The 20,787-nt window shown below is 42.2% G+C and overlaps 1 protein-coding gene across 2 annotated transcripts; it reads left to right on the top strand.

The window, feature by feature from the left end:
* Positions 1–914: 914 nt before the first annotated feature.
* Positions 915–20,632, top strand: LOC134438798 (dihydroxyacetone phosphate acyltransferase-like). Of its 2 annotated transcripts, XM_063188458.1 has the most exons (15): positions 915–1,055; positions 1,703–1,879; positions 2,161–2,337; positions 3,855–3,984; positions 4,284–4,411; positions 5,732–5,807; positions 6,084–6,235; positions 6,476–6,597; positions 7,222–7,439; positions 7,650–7,907; positions 8,135–8,214; positions 8,440–8,574; positions 9,005–9,104; positions 18,610–18,703; positions 18,828–20,631. In XM_063188458.1, the coding sequence occupies exons 1-15, from the start codon at positions 1,035–1,037 to the stop codon at positions 18,910–18,912; spliced, it is 1,953 nt and encodes a 650-aa protein (XP_063044528.1). In that variant the 5' UTR covers positions 915–1,034; the 3' UTR covers positions 18,913–20,631. The 2 variants fall into 2 exon arrangements, with proteins under 2 accessions (XP_063044528.1, XP_063044529.1); XM_063188459.1 differs by lacking the exon at positions 1,703–1,879 and having other exon boundaries at positions 921–1,055; positions 18,828–20,632.
* The last annotated feature ends 155 nt before the right edge of the window (positions 20,633–20,787 follow it).

The following is a 20,787-nucleotide window of genomic DNA, read 5'->3' as shown; positions in this document are numbered from 1 at the left end:
GGGTGATGTCACATTGTGTGCCAGGACCCCATTCGCCAGCCTATAAAAAAACAATAATAGTAATAACGTTCAGAAATGCAATAGATTATTAGAATGTAGCTCTTAACTAATGGGAATATTGTTTGCCTTATTTTTAATTTGGAGTAGGCCTACATAATTATAATAATTATAAATAATTATTTATTTAGTTTTGCCACGGCCCCCTTGCGACCCCCAGGGGTCCCCTTTGGAAACTTTGAAAACCACTGGTCTAGGCCTATATAAAATGTAAAGCTGGCTCTCTAAAGGTGCACTGTGTAGAATGTGGCCAGAATAGGTACTGCAACTGCTGCTCATTGAAACTGTGCTGTCTATTACCAAATTTGAAACCACTATTTACAAGTATAACCAAAGTAGGCCTATAGTAAGTTTTGCAGCTTTTGCAGCTGGAAATTCAAAATGGTGGACCATGGAGAAAATCCCCCTTTTCATGTATGAAAAGTGCTTTTTCCCCAGTCATAATGAATACTTAGAAATGTATGGTGGTGATAAGTATTCATGAGAAAGGTAACATTTGTGAATAGACAGCATGAATTCTGGAAATAACTAGGCCTACAAAAAATATTACACGGTTCACCTTTGAGTTTACATAATTTAGGCTACATAGGCCTACACATCAGGGATGTAAACTGACATTTGAGTGAACCATGCGTGTAGCCTATTTTAGGCTATTGCAGATTGTGGATCTTTTTTCCGCGAGACTGAAATATGTTTACAACATTCACATTTGATTCAGGCCTAGGCGTACTTAATGTCCTCAATAGGCCTACAACATTCTGAACGAATTCAATTACTAACTGCGCACATAGCCGCTACAGCATGCACAAAAGTGCAACCTACCCTACACGTCCGTCAACTCATCAACGTGTAGGGCGTGGCATTTACCGTGTATCACTTACCTCATCTCTGTCGGCTCCAAGTCGAGGTGTTAGGACCACAGATCCAGGTCTGTGGTTAGGACTTTTCGTGGGCTATTGGAATTTTTGCGGATTGCAATGGAGACCCTGCAGTGGGCGGTAATTATGTGCTTTTTAGGCCTATAAGTTTGTTTCTTCGCTTTGTGTTTAGCTAGCTAGGCTACACTCAAATATGAAACACGTGTCAAGAACTAAACCCCAAGTTTTACTTTCGTTTTTGCCTATTCATCATGAAAGAAACAAAAAACAAGTTGATTTACCGTTTCCATTAACACCCACCTTGCCATCAGACGCCTCCGTGGACCTATTCTTTAGAGCGTGCATGGTTACGTTGCAATACAATTTGTGACCTAGAAAACGTGAATTAAGCCCATCTCGGAAATGTTGAGACTTGGCACTGCAGTTCAAAATTGTGTTTCGGCATTCAGATTGTCATCCATGGCACAACCTTATTGAAGCACAGGTAGTGGCCTATACAGCCTCACAGCAAAACACTATTTAGAATGAGTGACAGAGTGATGATAACACATAAGTATTGAACAAAGTGGATAAAATATAGGCTACACAAAGGAAGTTAGCCAACCATTCCAAAGAAGTAATTTTAAACCCAATATAAAATCAAATGTTTACATCCACATCCACATCTCTTTGTCAGGGCCATCACTCAATATGTTTTCCAATAGCGAAGTGTTATCGTTCATGTGATGATGTTTTACTGTGTTGTCCTATGCTTGATACCTGAGAAGACAGGTGAGACAGAAGCATTCTTGGATATTCTTGAGGAACGGAGAAGTAGTAGTGACCTGAGCCATGCCCTAAGGACGTTTTCTCCGCCACCCTACAAGGGACACCCACCCACTTCAGCAAGTGTCCTCAACCAAACAGTGCTTAACTCACAGAGCTTGCATGATGTTGCCGAAGAGGTAGGCCTATGTTACAGCCCTGAGTGATTCACACATCTGATGATCTTTCTTGCAAGTTCTTATTCTTGAACCCAGTGTAAAAATTAGGAGCAATTTGCACACCTGCATGACCTCATTTTTAAACTACTTGTAATAATAATAGTACTCAAAGATCAAATCAAGATTTTTTTTGCAGCTGTTATGTATTAATGGTTACAAATAGACTGTACTCATATCTAGGCCTACATTCTGAACATACTGTATGTTGTGATAAACCGATACACTGATAACCATATGTGTAGATGGCCAAAGAAAGTGGGGAACCTTTGGAAAACATCAAGGAGAAAGCTGCTGAGATACTGAGAGAGATGGCACACAACCTCCAGCTTTGCTGCATTCGATTCCTGGCATATACACTCAGCAAAGTTCTGAAGAGGGTCTATCACAGGATAATGGTGAATGAGGAAGGCATGAATAGGGTAACTACATCATCTTCAGAAGTCATATGTGCATGGGCGGTGGGGGTTTGACCAAGGTATGTAAATTGTTAACAGGGGGCACAATGATGGGTTGACAGTAGATGAAAACTCTCTGTCACTCCACAATTATGGTAATGAGGTTATTGATCACTGTGTGATGATAAATGTAGGCAAATTTGTGCATCTGTGTAACATAAAGAGGCTACATAATAGACAAGGCAAGGCGAATTTATTTGTGTAGCTTATTTCATACACAGGTGCAACTCAATGTGCTTCACAAAAAATAAAAATGAATAAAAAATGCAAAAAGATGGGAAACAATAAAGTAGGAAAGAAATTAGGGTCAAAGACATTAACATTAAGATAAAACACATGGTAAAATAAATAAGAGCCAATGTAGCGATTGGAGTAATGTGATTAAAGTTCCTTGTTCTCGGAAGAATCCTTGCTGCTGCATTTTGGAATTGTTGAAGCTGTTTGATGGTCTTTTTGGGGAGGCCTTTAAAAAGACTAAGACTTGCAGTAATCAACCCTACCAGAAATGAAGGTATGTATAGTAATGTAGAAATGAAGACCTACTTCAAGTGTCGTCTCTACGACATCTCGACCTTGTGCCCGTCTTCAAGATTCTCACATCTATGAGGACACCCTCCCTCTTCCATAGAACTGAAACAGGCTATCATCTGTCACCTCTACTGGACTGGACTCACTGGACACACATGCACACGCAAACGCACACACACACACACACACACACACACACACACACACACACACACACACACACACACACACACACACACACACACACACACCTTCAATCAAAAGACAAATTTCTAATATGACAATATCTTAGACGCTTTTGCATCTTGAATCTTCTCCAGATTATGTTTTGACATAAGGCCTCTAAATTTAGAAACTTTTTTTTTACGTGGTAAAATGCAGACTTAGCAATGGCTTTCGTGTGACTATTAAAGTTATTAAAGTTCGCTGTCAATAAGGACACGAAGGTTTTTAACTATATCCCTCCTTGCTTTCAGCCCCTTAGTTTCAAGGATAGAAGCAATCTTTTGTCTCTCCTCCCTTTTCCCGAATATAATTACTTCAGTTTTATCTATTTTCAGCTGGAGCAAATTGTGAGACATCCAATTGTTAATTTGGTCAATGCAATGGTAGAGTAATTTAAGAGGGGTGTAGTCATTGGGGGACATAGATAATAGCCTATGAATACACCTGTGGTAGCATGAAAGCACTTACCTGACTCTTGCCATCTGATATGCTCTCGCGTAGCTGAACGCAGCCAGATGATGTAAATCAGGTTATGAAAGCACAGCAGTGTTAAGGAATTGTATCACATGAAAGCTTATATTCAAGGTTTTGTGCACACCGTCCTTTCTCTCTGTGACCCCTCTGAAAGCACCCCATACCCCCACCCCACTCCTACAGGGGTCCTGGCCCCAAGTTTGGGAACCACTGACCTAGCTTATGCTTACTGTTTCCTCATTTTCATCATGTAGCTTCGGGAGGCCATGCAGGAGCACCCAGTCATCTTGCTGCCCAATCACAGATGCTATGCAGACTTCCTGGTTCTCTCATACATCCTGTTCACCTATGACCTCTCCATACCAGTCATTGCAGCCGGCAGAGGTGGGAAACTCATAAAATATATTTTTCTCTCACACACACACTCACACCTTTCATTTCTTTATCTTTTGGAGACAAAACACAAAGAATATTGCTCTCTTATTCACCTATAATGACATGTAACAAAATAAATCTTGAATCTTATACCCAATGTGAAGACTACTCTGTCACACTAGACTATCTCTTGTCTGGCTGATGGATTACTGTTTTTGTAACGCCATATAAAACTCCATATAATTTGTAAGTAATTGTTCTATGTAGCTTTCTTTTAAATCACCTCTTTTTTGCATCGTCTTGCCTAGCTCTCATGGGGATGAGGCTGATGGGAGAGGTTCTGCGGCGCTCTGGAGCATTCTATATTGGCAGAGGAATTAGGGCCGATAAACTCTACTGGGCAGTGCTGTCAGAGTATGTCCACACCATTGTGAGAGTATGTGTATTTGACTGCCTTTCAACACTTAGTCAAGAAAGCTGGTTAATCATTGTCAAAGGTTATGATAAACACTATCTGTATGTGTAGAGCTGGTAGGTGCTACTGTTTTTATTATTGTATGATCACTGATACATAAAGGAAGAAGACCTTATTAATTCTTAAAGGTGTTCCGTGGGGAATTGGGATTTAGACATGGCTGCAACAAATGGCAAACAGATAGATGTTTGTTTATACCCTTGATACCCTTATACCATTTTTTTTTCTTTTTTTGAAAATGTAAGGTGACTGTCCTGTTCTGCATATGTTGCATTGGACATTTCAAGTTTTCACTGTACACTTCACATCACAAATGTGAAAGCATTAGAGTTTGTACTAAGTGCTGGTACTATTTTTGCAACAATTTGCTTTTTTGATTTCATAATTAAGCTGCTTTAAACTGTGCGCGTGAGCAATCTCGCATTCCTCTGTTTTCTGCACAGAGCAAATCTATGCAGCGCAGGTAAAAGAAGGCGGCACATTTGTGTTGGCCACTCATTATTGCATTAAAACATTCCAGCAAAATCACACATCTTTGTTTACAGTCAAAACATCTGTCTTGAAGAAGCAATTTTAGACTAATGGAGTACACTTTGAGTTGAGCGTTTGTTCTCACTTCTTGTTGCGTAACAGCTGCACTGCCTGTCACGTGAGTCCATCTTCAGGAAACAGAAACAGAAACAGAAACTGAGCACTTTGCACTTATTATCCAAATATACAGCAAATTAGCTAAGTACATCTGTGAATCGTGCTTGCACTCCTTTTGGAACAAAACAAAACCGGTATCATCATAGACAAAAGTAGCAGGAGGCAAAAGAAGAGGAGGTGGATACATTTGCAGGTAGGCTATGCATTTTTACTCACAACCCTATGTGGCCCCTCCTAGCACCAATATGTCAGTGCAGGGGCAAGTCTGGTGCCAGGAGGCTTAATTGACATCATCAGGTGAGCCTCGGTTGGTGCACGCTATATAGGCCCTCCTTGGCTGTGTGTCGTCCTCTCTCTCCTTGCTCTCTCGCCTTTCTGTTCTGCTCTCTCTCCCACACTGTTCTATGTGCCTCCATTCTCCACTTCCTCACTGACATGCACTTCAGCCATTCACTCAGCCCATGCCATGCTGCACCACATGATTATGAATCTAGACTGTAAGTAAAAGAGGAATATTTAATCTGTTGTCTCCTTTTTGATGTCGCAGTCCCGCCAACAAGTCGGGCTGTAACAATACTTTAAGACAGTCTACTGTCCTGTCTTATAATAAAGTGTTGAACTCTTTGTTGACAGACTGGGCATGCCCCTGTGGAGTTCTATGTGGAAGGATGGCGAAGCCGAACTCTGAAGTCTCTGAATCCAAAGCTAGGTAAAACATATTGCAAGAGCTGAAGGATATGCCAACAAATACTGTACAAAGTGTAGATACTGTATATTGATGTATTTGTTTTTATACAGCAAATACATGTTTTGTATTTGTCAAGGATTGCTAAAATTCATTACCACTTTATGACTGATGCTTTTTTCACTCAGCCTCTGTATATACAGTATAATGACTGTATGTGTGTGTGTGTGTGTGTGTGTGTGTGTGTGTGTGTGTGTGTGTGTGTGTGTGTGTGTGTGTGTGTGTGTGTGTGTGTGTTAGGAATGATGCAGATGGTTCTCGATCCTTTTTTTAAGGGTGAGGTGTATGATGTCAGCCTGGTACCTATCAGCATCAGCTATGAGCGGGTGCTGGAGGAGTCTCTGCTGGCCCATGAGCTGCTGGGTTTTCCCAAACCAAAGGAGTCCACTCTGGTATGCTCTTCTTCAAAGTTCGGTACCTCACATGGATTGTACTGTGTTGATGTCTAATTTCATGTCCGGTCAGTAAGGACTTTGATGGTAATTTTGTTGTACAATTTTGTGGTACAAAGTCTTTAACTAAATGTGCATGAATCCCTCGTGTTCTGAACTATATTAAATCAATATTTTGTAAATGAATTTCAATCCTATTGTGATTGTGGTTTTGAGTGTTTTCCTGTTGTGACTATTTAGGGCCTCTTAAAAGCTCTATATTTTCTGGAGGGACACTATGGCTCTATCCACTTGCGTTTTGGCCAGCCCATCTCTGTGAGAGAGCTTTTCAAAAGCAGGATCACATATAAATCAGGCCCCAGGTAAGGAGTGCACCCTACAAGACACCCTATAAGAGAAACCTTATATCTCCTTCATGCAGAACCTGTATTATAAGCATGTTACCAACATGGTTTAAGGACCAAGTCTTAAGTCTTATGTTACTTAAAGGTGCACTATGTAACATTGTAGTAGTTTATTTTCAGAATTCATGCTGCCCATTCATAAATGTTAGATTTTTCACGAATACAGCCACCATCAATTTCTAAGTATTCATTATGGCTGGGAAATAGACGTTAGCTGCAATACGTACTGTATCTTGGTCATACTAGTAGTGAATATTGGTTTATTACTCATACAATATTCATGAAAGGATCAAATTTGGCAACGTAACCTTTTTGACGGCCCTCTTGTGGCAGGCTGCGCACACAGCAGCGAACTATCCGTCCTTGGAGGTAATGAGCAGCATAGTTGCAATACTTACTCTGGCCACCATCTTACACAGTGCACCTTTAAGCCTCTCAGCAATGTTGCTGTGATGTAGTTGAGCTTTCGCAAACAGTGAGTCAGATCACTGGTGATCCCAACTGCATGAAAGGGCTACACCTTTCTGTTGCATTCTCCCTTAAAACCTTTGGTTCATTATGGTTTACTTCTAAACATTTAAGAAACATGCCCCCTGAGGGTGGCGAAGAGGCATTTGTCCGTGTCCTAGCGCATGAAGTGGTGCGCCTGCAGGAGAGGGGTATGGTCGTAAGCCCCTGGAGCCTAGTTGCCCTCATTCTGCTCCAAAACCCTGAGGGTCTGGACTTGGACATGCTTACCAAGCGTACCACCTGGCTCAGGGATCTTGTCCTGAAGTTTGGGGCTCATCTGGACTGGCCTGGTAATGTTATGGGGTAGAAGACAACATTTACATGTTAAATTACTTTTTATTAGGGAAATGTGCTGACTGATACAGTATATTTTCCCTTTGTTTATTACTACATATTGTAACAAAGTTACACAAGAACCAGCATGCATGACACAACTGAACAGAAGATGTTTCCTCCTTCCCATCCTTCTTTTTTTTCACCTTCTCATCCCCTCCCATCAGGACACATGTCTGTTGAGGATGTGATGTCATCCAGCTTGTCTCTGCACCAGTCAGTGGTGTGTTGTGAGGAGGGTCGGGTGCAGCTGCTTGAGGAGGAGGGGCCTGGAGACGAGGGGGCCGTCACACCTGAGACGGGCGTGTTCAGACGAGCAGTTATCAGGCTCATGTGTGCCTCCTACAGGAACCAGGCCATGCATGTGTTTGTGCGGCCTACTCTGGTTATTATGGCGATGGCATCCGTCCCCAGCAGCAAAAAGGGTTAGTAAGAGAGGCAGGAAGGGCTAATGAAAAGAAGCATTTAAAGACATTTGACATAACAGCATACTCTTTGTAGTTCTTTATATGCATAGTCATTAATGCTATATAAATGAGAGTCTCTTGCTGTAATTACATTTTACCACAAATAAAAATGCCATGTTCCCTGCTGAGTAGAAATACTGAACATGATTTACCACACCCCTTAACTTGTGTTTCACTCGTTATAGAGGATGTTTTGGAACGCTTTAAATTTCTGCAAGAGCTTTTCGCCGGTGAGTTTGTCTTTGTGCCTGGAATGAGTGTGCAGGTAAGTTTTACCAGAGTTGTATGAAGTAGAAGTAGAGGTATTCTTACAAATGTAATAACTAGACTAGTGTTACTACATAGTTTCAACTTTGTAATATCATGCTGCTACTAGTGTTGTTATTACATCTTTTAGAGTACTTCTACTTCTACTTCTAGTTATACTGTAGTTTCTATGCTATATGATGATCCAACCTACATTCTGTATGTCATCTTGTGTGTTCTGAAGGACTTTGATGAGGCTTGCTCACAGTTAGAGAGGTGTGGGGTGCTACAGACTTCTGATCAAAAAGTGGTTTTAATGGATGACGACACAGCAAAGTTTCTTCAGACCATTATCCAGCCCTTCATACAAACATATCAGGTAATAAGCGTACCAAGATCTGAGCTCATTATGAAGAGAACATTCAACCATTGCTGTACATCAGTGTGAGCTAATCTAATCCATTTACTAGAAGGCTACATTGCATTTGGTTTCTTTCTTAGATTTTAATCATTCAATAAAGGGTGGATTATCACTCTAAATTCACACCGACATTGCCATCGTTGAATTTCTTTTTCATTTAATTTCAGCTAGTATGTACAGTACATGGTCATGTTCTATACTACTCCCAAACTATATTGATGTCACACACAACTGTACTGATGCCTAGAGATAGAATACGTGAAAGATAATGACCAAATGGCATTTTCTTCCCCCATGCTAAAATATGTAGTTGCTGTGTTTCCCAACCAGTATTGGGCTGGAGAGGTGTATGTATGCATGTGTGTTTTGAGATTTTTCTTCTGGACAGGCCGTTTTTCATCATCTTATTGAGGATACCACACTGGTTTTCACAGAGGGGCAGTACGTAACAGCAGTGCGTTCCTTCTGTCTGAAACTCATCCTTGATGGTAAGCATTCAATCAGGAATATACATATTTGACAATTCCCATTCTGTTTATTGTTAAAAGTGGACCTCCGGGATTTTGGACACCGGACCTCATTTCTGAGTCAGCCAGGGTGTAAACAATGTGTCCAGAACGTTTTTTTCACATTCCATGCAGTCCTTGTGAATTCGCATGTCCATGTTGCTAAGATAGCGCAAGTGAACGGTTATTGGTAGCCTGCTCCCCAAAAATAGTCTTATCCCGTTTAAACAACATTCAAAACAAAACCGTTATGCCAGACTGCAAGTGTAAATATTTGTCTTAGTAGAATGATGTTGAACCTTGCATTGTGTGGATTTTTGCCATGTTGAGAGACTATTTTCTCGGGGTCAGCGGAATTTTACTTTGCTCTCTTCAGTTGTGATGTAGGCCTACCCACCCACTTCAGGGAGCCGTAAGAGACATCGCAAATCAAGGCTACACCAGCGGCGACGCGATTCAAGCGACAGAGTGTAGCAGCAAGCGATACGAGAGATTGAGGAGACGAGAGTATGTCCGTACAGGCAGAAGGCAAAGCATTCAAGCACTCCCATTGGCTGTGGTCACTGACCTCTATACAGTCATTGGCTGTCGCGGCTTGTCGCCGAACCGCGTCATAGAAAGTTGAAAAGATTTCAACTTCAAATTGTCGCGCTCGTCGCGCAAATCGCTCTAGTCTCCAGAATCGCTTTTGTCTCTCGACTCAATACAAAGTCAATTACTTCCGTTGCTCGACTCGCTCAGATCGCCGCTGGTGTATTTCTGCGGTAGTTTTACAACTGCTTTCGGATCGAATAGTGGATTAAAACCCAACGACATCGCAATATGGTACATCAGTGTGTATATACCAACTGCAATAATAAAGCCCACAGATGGGTATCGACAAGTTTCCATTGGTTTCCAGTGAAAGATGTTGAAAGAACCAAACTCTGGCTCCTGGCTGCAGGGCTAGACATCAACACACCGATGGAAACGCTCCGTAGGCTACCCGGGTGCTTTGCAGTGACCATTTCAGTCCTGACGACTTCACAAAGTCCTTCTCAAAGTCTAATACCTACACGGAACACTCTAAAAGTGTTTGCGGTGCCAACCGCATTCTCAGGTCTACCAAAAACATTTGTGGCACGCACCAACAGTCTCCAAAGAACAGGTTTGTTGCTATGCTTTCTGCTTATCAGTCCCACCAGGAAATCGCGGGCATTTTCTCAAAAAATCGCGGTCGGAATTGCCAGATGGTGCACGAGGATTTCCAGAAAATCGCGATAAAAGTTGCGGAGCTTCTTACTGTGTTGTTGCGATTTTGTTGCGGCATGAAGTGAAAGGTGCGATTTTTGTTGCGATTTTTAATGTGTTTCCCCACGCTTGAAAGTAAAGAACACTGCCACATTCCAGTCCTCTGGTGTTTTTATATTATTTCCATGTTTATATTATAATTTTGGTCCTTAAGCAAAGCAGGGAAGCGGCCAGGGCGAGTTTTTAGCCAGAATGCCGTGAAGAGTTCCATCTCTTTCATGCTGCCATTACGACACCCTTCATTACAATGCCGTTTATGGCCGTTTGACTCTGTATAGAATGTCATCACCGTTTCAAATTGTAAGCATACAAACTTCGTATCATGTCGATATCCATTCCTGACTTAAACAGTGTATACATAATTAACTATAAGTAGGCGGACGAAATTGGGCATGTCCACCCAGTTGAAGAGGGTAGGCTACGTGGTGACAGGAACTCTTGTGACTGAAATCCTGGTTAATGTGAGTCGTCTGCTACATAGCCTGCCTGTGTCGGCGTTTAATTTTCAAGCTTGTCAAAAGCAACACAAATAAAAGCAGAGGGAGGGGTCGCTTTCGAAAGAAGGCATAGGCCTAGGTTTTTTTTTTGTTCTCCCGCGCCGTCAGCCGGCTTTAAATTAACGGCTGATGATCATCATTCAATGTAACAAGGATGGAGTTCACAGATTTCCTGTTGTGAAGGGTGCTTGCTGAGTAATGTTCAGAAATTATATTAATTTTGGTGCTCTTGTGAATATAAAAGACGACGAGATTGTTATCTAGGCTATAAAACACCACGTCGCCTGCAGAACGGAGGTCTCAGCTGTCAATCAATACCGTCAATCGCGCAAGGAAGAGAGAAGGAGAGGGAGAGACAGAAAGTAGTTTTCCAACTTACTCCCACACCTTTCCAACGTGTCTGCTGTGGTTTTATTCATGTACAGTGTTTCTTGCCCGTTTGACCGCGCCAGGTTAAACGAAAGTGATTTGACGACACGGTCACCACGGTCACCAAGTGCTCATATCCAGCCATAGCCCAATTTGCGCGAAAGAGATTACTGTATCGGCCAGGCACGCACGCAGCATTCACAATGAAGGATGGAAATTACTCCTTTGTTGTGGACAAGACATTTGCGCATCTCAATTCGGAGGGAAAATGTTGCCTTCTGTATGCGCACAAGTCAAACACCAAAGTGGTCCAGCAGGTGGACCGCTTTAGAAAAAAGAAAACATCTTGTTGTAGGAGCCCATATACTTGGCGTAATGTAGATGACTGTCATGAAGTGTTAATTATATATTTATGTAGGCCTAGCACCATAGGCGGCGCTATAACAACGCCCGTGGGGAAGCTAATTTTTTTTTTTTTTTTTTTAAATATATATTATTATTGTTATCATATATAATGTTGCAGGGAGTGCGGGGATATGGTCCTCTGCAAGAAAATGTTGACAAAAACACTGCAAAATGGTGTATTTTAAGACCTTCAGATACCCTGCTCCGCTGCTTTCCACCAGAGGCGATTCCTCTTTGAGTACAAGGGAGGCGCAGCCTCCTGTCCAAAATCACGGAGAAGTATGTAAACTAATGCTTTACACGACTTAATAACATTGCTATTTCAGACCCAGCTTCATAGAAAATGCATGTGCTCAACTTAGAGATGAAACCAATCTGTAATAGGATCCCGAGACTCGCACGAGTTTTTTTTTCGCTCATGACAACGCAAGCGAGTCGAGTCTCAATGGACTTCAATGGCATGTGGAATTGTACGCTTTTCCAATGGCAAAATGCTAAACGGTCATTGGCTATTGCCGTGAAATTTTTTTGATTTTGAGACTGAGCCTCACTGGGAGTGAATGGAGAAGAGAGAGGAGGGGGGAGGTACCGGAGACTGAAGCTCCGACTTGTGATTGGGTGAACCCCGTGTCAGTAGGCTACAGTAGTTGATTTCATTTCGAAATGCGGATATGTTATTAATTTGACTGAGAAGTTTCGTCGTGTAACCAGTGGGGAAGCTATTCATTGCGGTGTACTCCAGTTTTGTGTACATATTCTTGTAAACCTAGTGTTGCGAATAAAGTCTTAATAGTGGCATTATTAGTCCTTATCCTTTTCAATCTCCCAATTCAAAAGTTGAGGTTAACTTGCCTACTTTTCGTTAGGGCTAGCTTGCAAGAAAGCTAAGAGAGCTATGCAAAATGCCAAGCATTGTGGATTAAATTCTGGCGAATTCCAGTCGTCCTTATGAGGAGAAAATGAATATCAAGGAGCAGAGCAGAGCACTGCCTAATATTGACTTGGTGAAAAAGGTAGGGAAGAACAACCGTTTCTTTTGAGCTTTCGTGGTGTCTGATCAACTGGTTAACTGTCCCGTGATAGGCGAGTCCTTGTTTCCTACTGTGTTGGCAATGTCTGGTAAATAATTAAAGATTTTGCGACCTCTTAAGCCGTGCACCCAGTAATGAACAAAGACAAAGGCAAAATCAATCACATCAATTATGTGGCGGAGGTAGGCCTAATGATAATAATAATAATAATAATAATAATAATAATAATAAAAAAACATAGGCTACAAGGGGGATAATGATTAATGATTAACACATTTGTTTCAACAAGAGTCCTTTAGTGTGTGAGGCCATATGTGGCTCAGGACCAATGTAAGATGTGTGTCAAAATTGCCCCCCCCCCCTTTTTTTTTTTTTTTTTTGCGTTCTGGACATATTGTAATTGAACAGCCTCCCCTGTTTGACAGACTACCAGCCGCCACTGCTTTCCACTGCCTGTCATCAGCGCATTTGCAGGAAATTCTGATAGCGATATAGGCCTACTATTCCGTTTGCAAACTTCATTCATTCCAAATACCATAGCGTGTCCAACGCATTTTCCTATGTATTTTAGACGCATTTGAAAAGCATTGAGTCACAACAAGGCTTTTTTCGTTTTAAAATGGCTCGTCTTTAATGCTATTTGCATCTCGCAAAAAGGGTGAGAGAAAAAACATCTTCCGGAAAACATCGCGCAGCCTTTACTCTTGAACTTGAACTTGAACTTTGGTATAGACTAGGCCCGGGGGGGGGGAATTCATTTGGACAGTCTCATATGCTCCAAGTCCGCTCGGTGCGTGCTCGGCCAGCATTTCCTCTCTGAAACGACAATAATAAAAGTAAAGAGGGCGGGGGTCACCTTAATAAGCGTATCATACACTAGTTACACGAATACCATAGGCCTATAATAGGCCTATTTGTTCTTTTAAAAAAATAAATACATTTAAAATATTATGTAGGCCTATGCTACAATAGCCTAGGCTTATTAAAAAAAGCAAAATACCCTTGTAATACCCTGTTATTATCTTAAAAACATGTTCATGCTTTACCTTAATGAAGCAGCATGCGTCGCGGGGCCTTTGCATCAAACTTGTCAACGATGTCCTCTGGTTTAATCATCTTGGTTATGTCACTCTCGATGTACAGAAGTGACAGAGATGAGAGCCTTTGTTGACCCATGGTTGTCCTCATCCAGTTCCGAACCCGGCGCATTGCTGAAAAAGAGCGTTCACATGTCGCTGTTCCAACTGGGAGTGACAGGGCTAGTTTAAGCAGTTTGGCGAAGTTTGGATAAAATCCAGTCAGGGCAGCAGACTTCAGATTTGCCAATGACACTCCCCCCGAACTCAGTTTCACCATGGACATCTCTGCATGGGCCAAGTCCATGTTGATGGAGAGTGTGGACGCATATTGTTTAATGAGCCCTGATGCGCCATTAGCGTCGCACTGCAACACGGCATCTACACATCGAGCGATTTCCATTGCATCCTCCGAGAAACGTTTGTTACAGGCTTCAACCACTGTGTCGATAACTGGGTAAAAGACACGTTTCACCCATGTCTCTTTGGGACTCTCAGGAGTGGTCGGTGCGGGCGCATGCCGTTTGCGCTCTGGCTCTGTGACAGAGATGTCATTCGACTCACAGAAAGTGACGACCTCTCCCCACACTTCCTCCCAGTTGTTTCGCATGCCCTGAAGTCCGCGGATGCTGGTCTGCAGGACACTGGAAGCTTGAGCAAGCGTGGTGTCTGTTTTCTGAAGGGCCTGGGATACGACGTGGATGATGCGCAGGACATGTGAGAAAACAATCAGGCCGACACAGAATTCCAGTCTCCCTACGCTGTGAAGCAGACCCGAAGCTTCTGTGAATCGGCGGTATGGTGGCACAGAAAATTCCTCAAGGGTTGCAGTGATGGAGTTGAACGACTGTTTCACTGCTTTTACGTTATGCCATCTGCAAGCCCATCGCGTGTCACTCAAGGCCGACAGTTCTGCTTTCACTCCCAGCTGTTTCAGCATCTGTAAAAAGGCATGGTGAGTTCCAGGTTGACCAAAATATGTGTACAGGGCTTCCATGACATTGAAAAAACCGGAGGCTACTCGGTTGACTTTGCACGCCTCAATCAGCACCAGATTTAACTTGTGCGCCATGCAGTGGATGTAGACAGCACTGGGATGATCCTGGCGTACCCGCTGCTGCACTCCATTCACTTTACCAGCCATAACGGCCGCGCCATCATAGCACTGAGCAACCACGGGAAGTTTGGAAAGTCCATGGTCTTCCAGGAACTTTTTGATGAGACCATGAATTGCCTCCGCATCAGCGTTCTCCGAGCAGTCAACAAATCCGAGGAAACGTTCCTGAATTTCCATGTTGTGCGTGTAACGCACACAGATGGTCGTTTCTTCTGCTTTATAGCTTCGAGCTTCATCAACCATGATAGTGAAAAAACCATTCTCCTCGACTTCCCTGATCACTTCCTTCAACACCATTCCAGAAGCTATTTCTATCAGCTCGTTCTGTATGTCATGGCACATGAGAGAAGCTGATTTCTGGCGCATCACTGAAAAAGAGACATCTCGCTTCGTCACACATTTCCAAAAAATTCCCCCTGTTGCTTGAACCTTCAGACTCATCGTGTCCTCTAAAAGCAAGACCTTGCTTCGCCAAGAAGAGAACGACTTCGGCGATGGTTGTGGCATATTTCCTGTTGTCTGCTACTTTTTTTTTCATCGATGTGCTCATCTGCGCAATAACAGAACCACTTTGCCTGGACTGTTTGTAGCACTGCCATTTCTCTGCACTCTGCTCATGTTGAGTTGATTCGATGTGCTTAATTATTTTTTTCTTCACATTTCTCCAGTCCCTAACCCCACCAACAGTAAACGCCTGGTCCCTAACATTGCAGAGAAACTGGCGGCAAGGGAAACAAAACACGGCATCTCTTTGTTTGCTATACTCAAGCCACGGGTAAGCCCTGAAGTATTCTGCACTAAATGCCCTGGTCTGCTTACCGAAGTCATGTTTGGGGTATTGAGGCAAGATCGGTTGCGCAGGGCCGCTGTCCATGGTGCCCAGATCTGATGGTGGAGTTGGAGGGAGATCGGTGTCTGGTGAATGGTCAACATCATGAGGAGGGAGGAACTCGTTGGTAACAGGAGGGAGGCAGCAGGTGTTTGTAGGTGGGTCGGTGACATGCGGGCAGTCCGTAGCCGGAGGGAGATTGTCGGAGGAGCTATCGAGATCAAAGAGACTGGAGGCTGAGGATGAAAGGCGGCCGGTCGAGGAGCCAACTTCGTTAGCTTCGGTGCTGCAGTTGACACTGTCCACTTCAGACTCTAAAACTTTCACATTAAAAAACCTTCGTATGTCCCAGCTAGGTTCTTTTCTCTTCATTATTTGGCCTATTTCAGTAGGCTAGGTTATCAGCATTCAGCATAGCGTTACTGTTCAGTATAGTGTAGGCGTTGCTATGGCAGCGTCGTTTTTTTTTGGACGCTCGAGTAAGCGTGCTGTTACCCTGGCTACGACACATCGACAGTAACATTTTGCCATCGAATTTCCGTCTCTTTATTCTTACAAACATTATGTTTTTCACGCTTTTCCCACCCATTAAAACAATAGAAATAAAAAAATGATTTTATATTTTCATTTTATTTTTTTCTCATGACAACTTTGGGGAAGCTTAGCTTCCCCTAGCCTCTTAATAACGCCGCCCGTGCCTAGCACATTTAAAAAATGTAGGCCTATTGGTTATGCCAGACTAGTCATACATTTTCCCTCCTGTGACCATGCGAGCAGACACACAATGAGAACATGGCGTTTCCTACATTCGTATTTATTAGTTTTTTCCCCCTCACCGACAACTTTGTACATGCATAGTAAAGTGCTGGGACTGATTGCTAGGTTACTTTTTTATTGTATTTTTTTTATTGTATTATCCTTTTTGAAAGGAAGTTTGTCGACGTCAGTGAAGTCAGCGCAACATGGATTGGTCAAAAATCGCGGTGATTGGTTAAAGTTGCGCTCTCGCGCAGAATTCGCGGGAATTCATTGAAGTTGCGAAAAACGACGCGATCGCAACATCGCGATTTCCTGGAGGGACTGGCTTATATGATGGTAGCCCAGTGGTTCAGTGATAATGGCTTCGCCTACTTTAGCCAAAACTTGGGCTAGAAGTTACCCTTTTTGGTTTGGCATGTTGTAATGCTTTACTGTTATTTTGTGTAATTGCTGTGACAAATGGCATTAGAAATGATTTGCCGTATTCCTATGGATTCATAAGTTACTTAACGCTATGTGATCTGGCTTGACATTGTGAAATATGTCACTCGTAACTAGTTATTATTACATGAAATGTTTTTTGCGACGAGATGGAATGGGAGGATGAAAGGGATTTAGAAGAGATGGGTGCACTGTTCTGTTCGCCAACATCTAATGCTCTGTAGACACACGGGTCATCTAGTAACAACCAAACATTGTCATGGCATATGTTTCAATGTTATGAAAGGTTGACAAAGTCGGACAGAAAGCAATACTCTTGGTGTTTGCGAGCGAGGTCAGGGAGAGGGGAAAAACGTTCAGTTTTACAAACTTTTTGGATTTGCATGTTGTAGGCCTAATGCTTTACTGTTGTGTAATTGCTGTAACAAATGGCATTAGTGTAAAAAAATGGCTGTTGTGTGCACCCGAAAAAGGACTGTATGATAGGGGAGCTGGATCAGGTATACAACAAACACCACAGGCTGTCCGGCCAGAACAGTATGAAGATGTCCAATGAAGTCAGACACACACAGATGGGAATGCAAACCGTGGAAACCGTGGTTTTACTAGAAAAGTAAATAGAAAATACAAACAAGACATAAGCAAAATATACATAATTGGAAACACAGTCAAGGGCCAGGAGTGGAAAATCACCGGTGTACAGGTCAAACAGAGAGAGCAGAGCAGTAGAGGGAGGGGGGACAGGTAGCCCACCAGCAACGGGGGATGGGCAGCTGCTAAGAGCAGTGAGGAGAGGTCTGACTTTTGATTGCTCAGGGGACTCAGGCCTCACAATTCTTAACAATTAGAAATGATTTGCCTTATTCCTATGGACTCATAAGTTACGCAACGCTATGTGATCTGGCTTGACATTGTGAAATATGTCACTCGTAGCTCTAGTTATTACATGGAATGTTTTTTGAGACGAGATGGAATGGGAGGATGAAAGGGATTTAGAAGAGATGGGTGCACTGTTCTGTTCGCCAACATATGCTCTGTAGACTAGTAACAACCAAACATTGTCATGGCATATGATTCAATGTTACAAAAGGCTGACACAGTCGGACAGAAAGCATTACTCTTGGTGTTTGCGAGCGAGGTCAGGGAGAGGAGAAAAAAGTTCAGTTTTACAAACTTCAAATATTGAAGTTACGGATGTGTCAAATGAAGCTGGGATTTGTACTAGGAATATCACTCCGCGGCTGTCAAGCTTTCAAATCAGGGAACACAAATTGCTGATGGTGATCAAACATGATTGCAAGGTTGGTTTAATTTCAAACTTCATTCTATCAAGACAAGTATTTACACTTGCAGTCTGGCATAATAATGGGGTTGTTTTGAATGTTGTTGCAACTGGATAAGACTATTTTTGGAGGCAGGCTACCAATAGCCGTTCACTTGCGCTAGCTTAGCAACATGGACATCTGAATTCACAAGGACTGCATGGAATGTGAAAAAAACGTTCTGGACACATTGTTTACACCCTGGCTGATTGGAAATTAGGTCCGGTGTCCAAAATCCCGGAGGTCCACTTTAAGAACTACATCACAGTTGACTGATTGTTGTGTCTAGTTTAATTGGCCAGTGTCCATCGTGGTGATGAAATCACCCTTTGTGTTCTGTGTTTCACACAGGTGAGCTCCAGACCTATGAGGCTTTGTCCTCTGACATGCTGAAGAATGCCTTGCATGCACTGGTTAGGATGGGTGCTGTATCAAAAACAAAAGTGTAAGCTCTTCTTTCATCCCTACATTGCCATGCATGTTCTACCACATGTAGATGTGTACCAACTGCTTCCATGGTGAGATGAGGAGAAGGTGTTGAACGGTGCTTCTGTGTCCTGCTGTTTCAGAGGTGACCAGAATGAATTCAGGGTCAACAAAACCGCCACCCAAAGCATTGGAGACTCATTGGGTACAAGACCTTCTATCAACTAAGCTGCCCATTAGTGCAGTCATGTACTGTAATGGTTTTGCCAAACCATCATATTTTTGTTCACTTTTTTGACGATTGAATAATTTCTTTTATATAGGCCAAAATGTTTGATATGAACTTGAGTCATGACGGTATTATAGTCTTATCTTTACTTTCTGTGTATCATAGCCTACATGTTGAGTTGTCAAATTACTTTTTAAATCTGTTTTTCGGATTTTTTTTCACTTTGGGAAGGATATGATGGCTTGGTGGTTTGGATGGGTGAGAATCTGTTATATGTATACGGATACGTATACCATATGTATATGGTACTACTTTGTGTTTAATTTGAACTAATATGGTATTACATGTAAAAAATAAAAAATGATTATTAAATTGTTTGAAAAGAGAAAAAACTTTTCTTCACCAAGGCACTCCAAAAAGTATAGTTAAAATGTCTTTATTATTATGACATGTCCATTAAGGACTTTTAAAATGGCCCACGCGTAGCGGCAGTTGAGCCTTCTTCAGGGCATAGTGATACTGGCACAGTGAAGCCTTTTGTTAGACAAACATTCCACCTGTTGACTAGTTGATTGCCCACAATTAGTGCACCTCCCCCACCACAGACTTAAGTGTAGCTAAGACCCGCCCCCTCAAACAGGTACTTGAAAACAATTACAAAAAATAGCAGATCCAGTATATTAAACATTTCAAAAAGTAGATACTGAGTACAATAGCAGTGATAAAATACAAAAGAACACATTGTTACAAAAAAGGTCTGTAGTCCATTTCCTCATTAAGACCTGGATGCTCCATTGCCTTGAAGCTCCAGATCCAAAAGGTTTCTCTCTGTAGCAACCTTTTCAATCTGTCCCCACCCCGTACGGCCAATAAAGACATTTTAACTATACTTTTTGGAGTGCCTTGGTGAAGAAAAGTTTTTTCTCTTTTCAAACAACTTTTTTGACATTGAACCTTGAACCAAAGAGCACCCACAAGAATACTTTTTTCATCTTCCTAAAGGGACTGAGCACGCCTCTGACTTCCAAACATGATTATTAAATTGTTTATATAATCGATGTCAGACCAAATGCCTATTCTAAAATTGTCAAAAATGTTTTACATTACATTAGCCTACATTACATTGCATTTCGCAGACACTTTTTAACCAAAACGACACAATCAAGGACATAATTGCCAACATCACTAGCTACATACAAAGTAAACAGGAAATATAGCCTACAGCAGTGGTTCTCAAACTTTTTGTGTGAAGTACCACCCCAGAAGATATTGAGCTCTCCGAGTACCACCTTGACAACCAACATATGAATATCACAGAAAAGGCCTTCCATATTCACTTTTGCCAATCAATACAGGAGAGGTTCATAACAGCATCAACAGCTATGGTCACATTCAGTGCAAGTTTGTTTTTAAATGTCTTGCTTGCCTTGTATTATTCTGCATTATGTTTTCAGATTCATACAGTTCAATATTAAAATGTAAGACCAAAGAGACATTTTCGACTGCAACAACTTGATCAGCCTTCAAATCAATGCACAAAAAATGAATACTTCTTCCAAGTACCACCAGAGATGTCTCAAGTACCACCAGTGGTACGCGCAGAGGCGATTCTAGGGTCAGGTGGGGCCCCAAGCGAAAATGCAAAAGAATGAGCATTTGAACTAAAATCGCCACTACCGTGGTAAAATGTGGGCTGTTATTCATTATCTTGGGGCTTGGGGACCCCAAGCGACTGCCTGCCTTGCCTGGTGGCAAGATGCTCTGGGTACGCGTACCACAGTTTGAGCACCTCTGGCCTACAGAAAAACAAGTGCAGTTGCTAATTAGGGTTAGATTTTTGTTTTGTTTAAGTATATTATCACAGGGTTAAGTAG

Source organism: Engraulis encrasicolus, chromosome 22 (genome assembly GCF_034702125.1).
Source record: "Engraulis encrasicolus isolate BLACKSEA-1 chromosome 22, IST_EnEncr_1.0, whole genome shotgun sequence".
NCBI classification, from domain to species: Eukaryota; Metazoa; Chordata; class Actinopteri; order Clupeiformes; family Engraulidae; genus Engraulis; species Engraulis encrasicolus.
Note: the sequence above shows the minus strand (reverse complement) of the source record. Positions and strands in the feature narration are given on the sequence as shown.

Coding starts and splice junctions, on each gene's coding strand:
- LOC134438798 (XM_063188458.1), top strand. CDS start 1,035: ATGGAGACCCTGCAGTGGGCG. Junction 6,598..7,221: donor ACATATAAATCAGGCCCCAG/GTAAGGAGTGCA, acceptor TAAACATTTAAG/AAACATGCCCCCTGAGGGTG. Junction 18,704..18,827: donor GCTGTATCAAAAACAAAAGT/GTAAGCTCTTCT, acceptor CTGCTGTTTCAG/AGGTGACCAGAATGAATTCA.